The following is a 10537-nucleotide window of genomic DNA, read 5'->3' as shown; positions in this document are numbered from 1 at the left end:
CTTTGCACATTTCATTATAGTAATTGACTTTGTCTTCTCAAGCTGCTCTTTGAAATATTCTGTTCAGCTCTTTTATCTTGTCATTTCTTCCATTTGCTTTTGCTACTCTCCACTCAAGGGCAGGTTTCAGAGTCTCTTCTGACATCCATTTTGGTCTTTTCTTCCTTTCCCATCTTTTTAATGACTTTTTGTTTTCTTCATGGATGATATTCTTGATGTCATCCCACAGTTTCTCTGGTTTTCAGTCACTGGTGTTCAGTGCATCAAATCTGTTTTTCAGATGGTCTCTAAATTCAGGAAGGATATTATTAAGGTCATATTTTGGCTCTTATGGACTTGTTTTAATTTTCTTCAACTTCAATTTGAACATGCATATGATTAATTGATGGTCTGTTCCATAATCAGCTCCTGGCCTAGTTTTGGCCAAAGACACTGAACTTCTCCATCACCTTTTGCCACAGATGGAGTCAGTCTGATTCCTGTGTATTTCATGTGGTGAAGTCCACGTGTATAATTGTCGCTTATGCTGTTGAAAAAAGGCATTTGCAGTGAATAAGTCATTGGTCTTACAAAATTCTGTCACATGATCTCCAGTGTTATTTCTATCACTAAGGCCATATAGTGCCTAAGGCACTTGACTGCTAACCAGAAGGCTGGCAGTTCAAACCCACCAGCCACCCTTGGAAGGAAGGTTGGGCAATCTACTTCCATATTGATACTGCTTCAGAAACCCAAGGAGGGGTTGCTATGAGTTGGGGCTGACTCGACAGCACATAACAAACAACAACAACAAGGCCGTATTTTCCAACTACCAGTGATTCTTCGTTGCCGACTTTTGCATTCCAGTCACCAGTGATAATCAACACATTTGAGTGCATGTTTGGTAAATTTTAGACTGCAGAAGTTGGTAGAAATCTTCCATTTCCTCATCTTTGGCTTTGATGGTTGGTGTGTAAATTTGAATAATAGAAGTATAAACTGGTCTTCCTTGTAGGCGTATGGATATTATCCTATCACTGACAGTGTTGTACTTCAGGACAGATCTTGAAACACTCTTTGTGATGATAAATGCCACACCATTCCTCTTTGTTATTCCCAACATAGGAGAACATATGGTTATCTTATTTAGAATGGCTCGAACCAGTCCATTTCAGCTCACTAATGCCTAGGATATTCATCTTTATGCGTTCCATTTCATTTTGACAACTTCCAATTTTCCTAGATTCATACTTCATACACTCCATGTCTGTTTCTGCTCATTTTGAGTCATGCCACATCAGCCAATGGAGATCCCAAAAGCTTTGCTCTATCCGTATCACTAAGGTTGTCTCTACTCTGAGGCGTCAGCTCTTCCCCAGTCAGATTTTAAGTGCCTTCCAACCTGATGGGCTCATCTTCTGGCATTGTATCAGACAATGTTTCAGAGCTATTCATAAAGTTTTCCAGTAATATATAAGACCGTGTTTCACTGCTATTCATAAGGTTTTCTGGCCAATTGTTTGAGAAGTAGATGGCCTCTTCCTTCTTCTGAGTCTGTCTTAGACTGGAAGCTCTGCTGAAACCTGCCCACCATGGTAGCCCTGCTGGCACTTTGCAACAGGGTGGCATAGCCTTCAGCCTCACAGCAACATGCAAGCCACCACAAGACAGCAAACTAACAGACAAGTTCGTCTCCCTTAGTTGTTCCTAACCCCTCCACACCTGCCTACCTCAGGCCTTAGTATAGAGCCACACCCAAGCAAAAAGCAGCCTCCAAGCCCCAGGCCTGCCTACCTCAGGACCGACCTTAATATAGAGACATCCCCAAGAGAAAAGCAGAACCCAGCTCTGGGCTTGCCTACCTCAGGCCCTGGCCTTCAAATAGAGTTACCCCCAAGTGAAAAGCGGCCTCTAAGCTGTGTGTATAGTTTAAAGTTCTCTGCCAAAATTGTGAATCTTCTGTTTTATCCTCATGGATGTCATCACAGATACTGTAAAGTCTCTGTCAGTTAATTTCAATATTTGCAGCCACTCCCGCCCCAGAGATCTGTTTCTTTTGAATATTGTTTGTCGATTTTCTTTCATGTCACATTATCTTCTCACGTGTGAGTATTTTAGATTATGTGGTGGACATTTTTATTACAAAAAAAGCTTCTAGAAATAATTTGAAGCCTAGTTTGGTGTTTCCTTCTCCACAGAGGATTTGTGTTTGCTTCTCCCAGGTACTTGGGAACATTCTCAGTCAGGGTAACTTTAGTCCAGTTTCTGGAACTGAACTTATTTTAGATTTTGCTGCAGTCCCTGTGAGGGTCTGTCTACTTATGGTTCACACATATTGTCTCAACCCAAAGTAATGGGTGTGCCTCAGAACTTTCCCCTTTGCAGATCCCTGGACCCCAACTCCTGTCCCCCGAGCTTCCTGAAGCTTGTAATGGTGCTGCTGCTTTTCCCAGCCTTTCAGGGCACAGAAGCCCTAAGTGCTGGGCTCAGTTCCTTGAGTGTCTGTTATTCCCTGATTCCAGTGCCTTCAAGCAGGTAGATGCCCTCCATATTTTGTCTAGCATTTTTGGTTGTCTCTGATAGGTGGTTGTTTTGGTTACCTCTGTGCTGCTCTAACAGAAAATACCTCAAATGGGATGCTTGAACAAACAGGAGTTTCTTTTCTTATAGTTTGGAGGCCTTAAGTCCGAGTTCAAAGTGCCAGGCTCTAGGGGCTGTGTGAAACCCCTCAACCTTGGGCATATACTCTGCCTCCTGCTCCCAGCCCACTAGAGCTAGAGGCTTTTCTTCACTCAACTGTTGGCTGCTGAGACTAACAAGCCCAAGGCTGACAAGTAAAAGGGCACAGTCCCGATGTTACCAAACCACACAGCAGGCCATTAATTCAAATCCATTGAAAGTCCCAAGGTTGGTAGAGCATGGCAGGCTGCTGAACAACGAGATGGCTACATAAAGGGTCCAAGTGTGCCATAAGCTAGAGACTGTTCTCCAAGCCTTCTCCTTATATACAGGAAGAAGACCACATCCCTAAGGCAGCTACTCAGCTGCTCATAGTAGATCCTACCATGGAGTTGATTACCAGTCTCGTCATGGGGAATACTACATCCAGCTGCCCAGCCACTCAACCAGGCCCAGCCAAGCTGACACACAAATATAACTACAATGGTGGTCCAGTTCACCTTATCTGGCTTGCCATTTGTGAACTATCCCCTCAGCAGTCAAATGCTGATTCCATTTCTCTCTTAAACCTCACTCTCTTTCTTCTCCTCTGCAGCAAAACGCCCCAGAAACATGGTCAATATTTTTTATCTCCAATTTCTCACTTCTTGTTCTTTCTTTGGGAGCTCTGGTGACGCAGTGCCTAAGACATGTATGTGACTGCCAACTAGAAGCCTGGCGGTTCAAACCCACCAGCCACTCCTCAGAAGGTTGGACAATCTACTTCCATGGTGATACTGCCTCGGAAACCCAAGGAGGAGTCGCTGTGAGTAGGATCTGACTCAATGGCAGTGAGTTTGGTTTTTGGTTTTGGTTCTTTCTTTCACTCACTCCAGTCAGGTTTGGTTCTCACCACTGCACCCTAGGTCCTCTTGCCAAGGCCACTGATGATCTCAATGATGCTAAATCCAGGAATGGTCAGTTTTCGATTTCTGTTTGCCATATCTGTAACATTTGATGAGGAGCACTCCAATGTTAAGAGGTTGGGGAGATGAAGAAAAGCCAGACAAGGAGAATGAAGACTGGCTTCCTTCCATATCCTTCTCCCCTAGTTTGCTTTTCTTTCTCTTGCACTTATTACCTGATGGTCTACTTAATGCACTTCCTTACTTGGTGGTTTTTCACCTTACTCATTTTGTTGACCTGCCCCATAAGGAGAGAGACTATCAGAGGGCTGTGTGTTTTGTCTGTTTTGTTCACTATTTACCCCTCCATATAGAACAGTGTCAGGCACAGGTCAGGCATTCAGTAGGTAAGTGTTAAACAATTGCACTTCCTCGTGTGGAAGGAGAAGCCAGTCCTGTGGGACCGGTGCTCTTTGGGCACTGCCTCTTCCAGACCCTGGCTGGTTACTGGCCTTGTCAAGGTGTATAGGACAAAACCTTCTGGTGTATTGAAAACGCTGGTCAGAACTTCAGGTAACCATCTCCCCACATATCGTTAGGGTTTTTTAAGTGCTTTTACATGGTCGTATCATCTGGCCCTCACAGCCACTCTGTGAGGCAGGTAGGACAGATGTAATTAGTCCCAGTTTTCACACAGGACTCAGAGAAGTAAAGGATTTCTACAGGGACACACAGCAACATGAATGCAGAACTTGGATCAAACCCGACTCTTTAAAAAATGAACCAACTTTTTATGATTATAAAAATAATACATACTTATTGTAGAAACCACCAGCCTTCTGGTTAGCAGTCAAATGCCTTAGGCACTATGCTACCAGAGCTACCTATTGTAGGTAAAATTGAAAATAGATACAGAGGTAGATTTAAATTTAAAGAATTTATCCTACCAAGCACTTTTGATATATTTCCTTCTCTTTCTGCATTAAAAAAAAAAAAAAAGTTTAGATCACATTGTATCACATATCATTTGTATCCTGCTTTTTGTAACTTAGTATTACAAAATAAACATTTCTCCATTCTTTTTATATCTTATTTTAACAACTGCACAAAATTCCATCACATAGCTATACTAGTTTATGTAACATTCTGTGGTTGGATATTTAGTTTGAACACCACTTATTTAGCTCTTTTGGTGGTACAGTGCCTAAGGTATTTGACTTAACCAGATCAGAAGATTCAAAGCCACCAGCCGCTCCACAGAAGGATGATGGGGCAATGTACTGTTGTGAAGATTTACCCCCTAGAAAATCCAGTGGGGGTCGAAGGTAGTGAGTTTGTTTGTTTGTTTGTTTTTTGTATGCCAGGGAAAAAGGGCCCTGGTGGCGCAATGGTTAAGTGCTCAGCTCCTAAGCAAAAGGCTGGCAGTTTGAACCTACTCAGTCTGACCCATCCTTTCTGTGGGAGAAAGACCTGACGCTCTGCTTCCTTAAAGCGTCCCAAACCCGTTGCCATTGAGTCATTCCCACGCATAGCAACCCTACAGGGTTTCCAAGGCTGTAAGCCTTACGGAATCCGACTCCCACATCTTTGTCCTGTGGAGCGGCTGTCCGGTGGCTTCCAAATGCCGACCTTTCCAGTAACTCAAGTGACCAACCACTGTGCCATCAGGGCTCCTTCTGTAGAGATTACAGCCCTGGAAACCCCGTGGGACAGCTTTACTCTGTCACATGGAATCGCTGAGCAGGGGTCTCGGAGGTGAGAGTCACATTAGTGGATATGGCCAGGGCTTGATAAAATAGAAATGCACCACATAACGGTACAAAAGAAGAAAAGGAACTCTTTTCAAGTGCAAAGGAAGCCCAGACTCCCGAGGACGTAGATGTGTGTGTGGATGCGCTGGTGGGGCAGGGCCACAGCCTGAAGCAGGTGGCGGCCCGCTGGTGGGGCAGGGCCGCAGCCTGAAGCAGGTGGTGGCCCGCTGGTGGGGCCCAAGGCTTCCGCTTCCCGCAGCGGTGCACGCCGAGGCCCCTGTCCGCCTCATTTCTATTTCTTCCTCCGCCCCTGCTCGCAGGCTCTTCCAGCTGCAGACGGAGGCCGAAGCGCTGGGGCACTTCCAGCAGTACTCTAACCAGCTGCCGCCCTTCTACGAGAGCTCGCTCCAGGTGCTGCACGTGGAGGTCCTGCAGCAGCTCACCGACCTCATCCGCAACCACCCCAGCTGGTCGGCGGCCCACCTGGCGGTGGAGCTGGGCATCCGCGAGTGCTTCCACCACAGTCGCGTCGTCAGGTGGGCGGGGCCTGGCTGGCGGCGGCTGGGTGGGGAGGTGGGGAGCCTCAGTCTTGCTTAAGTTCCCCGTAGTCTGCCCAGGCGTGGCCCGGCTAGTGTCATTTAGAAGGGAGCAGCATGGCCCCTGGGTTAGGACATAAGAGTGCTGAATGACTGAGAGATGTGACACTTCTGAGGACTGACCAAGGTTCAGGCCCAGGGGGACGTTTAAGCCTCACAACACCCTCATGAGGATGATCTGAGGAGAGGGTCTGTGACCTGTGCAAGTTCCCTCAACCGCAGAGGGCCGAAAAGGCCTTCACATCCTTGTGTGATGCACCCACACGTAGTAGGTGCTCTGGAAGAGCTGAGCTAACCGCATTGACTGGATCTGGGCCTTGAATTTAGTTTGCTGGGCTGATGATGCATCACATCCTCGACCTCTCCCATTCCTTCAGTTGACAGATGCGTCAGCCATGCCCCCTGGTAAGGGCACTGCCCCGGGCCCTGCCACGGGGCTCCCACTCATCTTGCCACCTCTGGCTTTCTGCTCCAGGCAGCTCCAAGGCCAAATGTCAAAACTCATTGCACTTTACGGTTTGCAGGTATGCCCCTGTGCGTGGAGGTCTGCAGTCTCTGTGGACAGTTCTCTATTTAATCTCCAGTGGACAGTTCTGTCTGCTCACTAGGCAGGCATGGCAGGCGCTGTATTTTCTTTTTATTCCCCTCTAGAGGAGGATAGCGAAGCCCTGAGAGGTTAAGTGAATCGCCTGAAGTAGTGAGATTTCAGCTCTCTGTGGTCCTTCTGTGCCACCCACTGTCTTCTTCACAGCGGTGTGGCCCTGGGCGTGTCTCTCAGTCAGGTGCTCAGATACCAGTCACACCAAGTGCAAGCAGTTTCCTAACCTGCCTGAGCTTGAGTGCCAGCTTCAGCACCACCCGAGAGTCAGAACGCCAGCCCCATCCCTGCTTCTGTATTTGGGCAGCTCAGTGTCCCGTCCCACCTGGCACCTTATAACCTGCTCATCTCCCCGGCCCGCTGCAGCTGTGCCAACAGCATCGAGAATGAGGAGGGCTGCACGCCCCTGCACCTGGCGTGCCGCAAGGGAGATGGGGAGACCCTGGTGGAGCTGGTGCAGTACTGCCACGCCCAACTGGACGTCACCGACAACAACGGAGAGACGGCCTTTCACTACGCTGTCCAGGGTGACAACCCCCAGGTGCTGCAGGTAAGCAGGGGTGGAGGGGCAGGGCCTCCCACACCGGCGCCACCTCACTAAGCCCATGGTTCTCTCGGGCCCTTGGGCTCAGGTGTCGCCTCTGGGCCTCTCACTGGCCTCCCTTGGTCCTTGAGTCCTGAGCCCCTTCCTCCGTTCTTCCCTCCCCATGCTTGTGGAGGATACATGTCCTTGATCACTTGGCTCTGACAACCCTGGGAAGTCATCAGCCCAGCAAACTGAACTCAAGGCCCAGATCCAGTCAATGTGGTTAGTTCGGTTTTCCCAGAGCACCTAGTATTGCTGGGTGCATTCATTTCAGCCCCCGCCTGGAGGTGCTCATGGTCCAGGGGGACCTGGGCATAATTTTTATAAGAATTCAAAACAGACAAATCTACCAGCTCCTTCAACACTTCCACCAGTGGCACTCCTGCTAGAGTGAACTGGTCACAGAAGTGTGTGGGTGAGTAGGAGTGGTGGGAAGGAGAGGCCACTTCGTATAAACTGGGTTGAAGGAAAAGACTCAATACTGAACCCGATTTCACTGCCCAGGACTGGAAGAGTTTGTAAAGGGTCCAGCCCTCTCTTGAGGTCAGAATGGAGCTGCATTGTCCCAGGACGGAGGGATTTACACCATGTCATTAGCAGGCTCTGGGAAGGGAATGCTGCCCCTGTACTGAGAACCCACCCAGTGCTCAGCACAGTGCCTCGTGCCCTGATCTCAGTGCACGAGCGCGCTCATGCCTCTGACCGATGGTCACATAAGCCCTAGCTGTCCTTCCTCCAGCGCTGCTCTTGTGCCTGGCACTGCCCTGAGCATCCTGTGTGTTTTCGTTTAGTTAACTGTCCACATATTCTGTGTGCGTGCGTGCGTGTGTGCACGCGTGCGTGTGTGTGTAGGGGCGGTCCTTATTGTCTCCTCACCAAAGACCCTGAGATTCAACAAGGCCAGAGCTACACCCACGGAGGACCACAGAGCTGTGAGTTGGGGGCGCTGGCCTTACCCAGGCCTCGACACCAGCACCTGTAAGGTGATCCTGGGCTCACACGGATGCACAGTGGTCATACATGAGTGTCAGGGAGACAGTGTTCAGCCTAAAGCAAGGAAACAAAACGTTCCCAGCTCTCTTTTTTAACACTAGTATTTTTTAATTGAAGACAATAACATATATGCACAGAAAAAAATTGAAATAGAACAATGTGCAATAAAATGCAACTATCATTCCCACCCAGAACCCAGCACCTATTCCTAGATGCAGCTGCCTTGATAAGTCTCTTGTGCGTTCATTCGGAAATATTTTGGATAAACCACAGTCATGGAGCAGCCCCCGGTCCACACTAGTTCAGTCAGTGTCTTTCTGCCTCCAGAGCCGCTCCATGCTCTATTGCTGCTCTTTAAGTTCTTACCCGCGTCCTCATGGAGCCCACCGTCCCTTGCCCATTTGTCCCCAGAGAGACACTGCCATGGTGGGTGTTAGGGGAGGGATGTGCAGGGCCTTCTGGGCATGTGGGCGCCAGCCCTCCTCGATGTGCTGCTGTCAGCTCCTAGGCAAGAGCGCGTCGGCCGGCCTGAACCAGGTCAACAACCAAGGGCTCACCCCACTGCACCTGGCCTGCCAGATGGGGAAGCAGGAAATGGTACGTGTGCTGTTGCTCTGCAATGCCCGCTGCGGCGTCATGGGCCCCACCGGCTACCCCATCCACACCGCCATGAAGTTCTCCCAGAAAGCGTAAGTCATCATCGCAAGGTGAGCAGGGGCCCCGTGTCCGAGCAGAGACTCCAGGTGCCCCAGCCTCATTGCTGTGTGTTAGGGGCTGGCCTGGCACCGAGAAGGCGTGTGGTAGATGTGTAGGGCATGTGCATCTCAGAGCAAGAAAGGGAACGTTTCTATTTCTCGGTGACTGTTAGGTGCCGTTGAGACTGTTCCGACTTGTAGTGACCCTGTGTCCAACAGAACGAAACCCTGCCTGGTCCTGCGTCATTCACACTCGTCGCCACGTTTGGGTCCATTGTTGCAGCTGCTGTGTCAGTCCGCCTCATTGAGGGTCTTTTTCGCTGACCCTCTACTTTACGCAGCGTGATGTCCTTCTCCAGGGACTGGTCCCTTCTGATATCATTGTGTCCAAAGTACGTGAGATGAAGTCTTGCCATCCTCGCTTCTAAGGAGCATTCTGGCTGCACTTTTTGCAAGAAAGGTTTGTTCGTTCTTCCTGCAGTCCACGGTACATTCGATGCTTTTGACAACACTGTTATTCAGATGCATCAGTTTTTCCCCCTTGTTCACTGTCCATTCTTTCATATGCATATGAGGTGATTGAAAATACCATGGCTTGGGACAGGCGCATCTTAGTCTTCAAAGTGATACCTTTGCTTTTTAACACTTTAAAGAGCTGCTTTGCAGCAGATTTGTCCAATGCAGTACATCATTTGATCTCTTGACTGTTGCTTCCATGGGCATTGATTGAGGATCCAAGTAAAGTGAACTCCCTGACAACTTCAATCTTTTCTCCATTTATCATGATGTTGCTTACAGGTCCAGTTGTGAGGATTTTCATTTTCTTTCTCTTGAGGTGTAGTCCATACTGCAGAGTGTATCCTTTGATCTTTGTCAGTAAGTGCTTCAAGTCATCTTCACTTTCAATAAGCAAGGTGGTGTCATCTGCATATCACAGGTTGTTAATGAGTCTTTCTCCAATCCTGATGCTGTGTTCTTTTTATAGACCAGCTTCTTGGATTATTTGCTCAGCATGCAGATTGAATAAGTATCATGAAAGGATACAACCCTGACGCACTCCCTTCCTGATTTGAAACCATGCAGTATCCCCTTGTTCTGTTCAAATGGCTGTTTCTTGGGCTACGTACAGGTTCCTGATGAGCAGGATTAAGTTTTCTGGGATTCCCGTTCTTCACAATGTTATCCATAATTTGTTATCATCCCCAGAGTCAAATGCCTTTGCATAGTCAGTAAGACACAGGTAAACATATTTCTGGTGTTCTCTGCTTTCAGCCAAGAACTGTATACATCAGTATTGACATCCCTCATTCCACACCCTCTTCTGAATCCAGCTTGGATTTCTGCAGTTCCCTATCGATGTACTGCTGCAACTGTTTTTGATTTATTTGCAGCATAATTTTACTTGTGTATGATATTGTTTGATAATTTCTGTGTTCTTTTGGATCACCTTTCTTTGGAATGGGCACAAATATGCATCTCTTCCATTTGGTTGGCCAGGTAGCTGTCTTCCAAATTTCTTGGCATAAATGAGTGAGTGCTTCCAGTATTGTATCCATTTGTTGAAAGGTCTCAAATGTTATTCTGTCAAGTCCTGGAGCCTTGTTTCTCCCTAATTCCTTCAGTGTAGCTTGGATTTCTTCCCTCAGTGTCAATGATTCTTGATTCTATGTTTCCTCCTGAAATGGTTTAATGCCAACCAATTCTTTTTGGTACAGTGATTCTTTGTATTCCTTCTGTGGTAGTTAAGGTTTTATTTATTTATTTGTTTGTTTGTTT

The 10537-nt window shown here is 47.9% G+C and overlaps 1 protein-coding gene across 1 annotated transcript in view; it reads left to right on the top strand.

Annotated features, from left to right (window-relative positions):
- PLA2G6 (phospholipase A2 group VI) overlaps positions 1 to 10537 on the top strand; it is an 80123-nt gene that overhangs the window by 15661 nt on the left and 53925 nt on the right. Inside the window, 3 exon segments of the mRNA XM_007941757.1 lie at positions 5614 to 5829; positions 6854 to 7037; positions 8568 to 8773. Of these exon segments, the coding sequence (XP_007939948.1) occupies positions 5614 to 5829; positions 6854 to 7037; positions 8568 to 8773 (606 nt within the window).

This window comes from Orycteropus afer, unplaced genomic scaffold, assembly GCF_000298275.1.
Source record: "Orycteropus afer afer isolate SDZICR_OR568_19922 unplaced genomic scaffold, OryAfe1.0 scaffold00083, whole genome shotgun sequence".
NCBI classification, from domain to species: Eukaryota; Metazoa; Chordata; class Mammalia; order Tubulidentata; family Orycteropodidae; genus Orycteropus; species Orycteropus afer.
The sequence above is the reverse complement of the archived record's forward strand: the minus strand, read 5'-3'. Positions and strand labels throughout refer to the sequence as shown.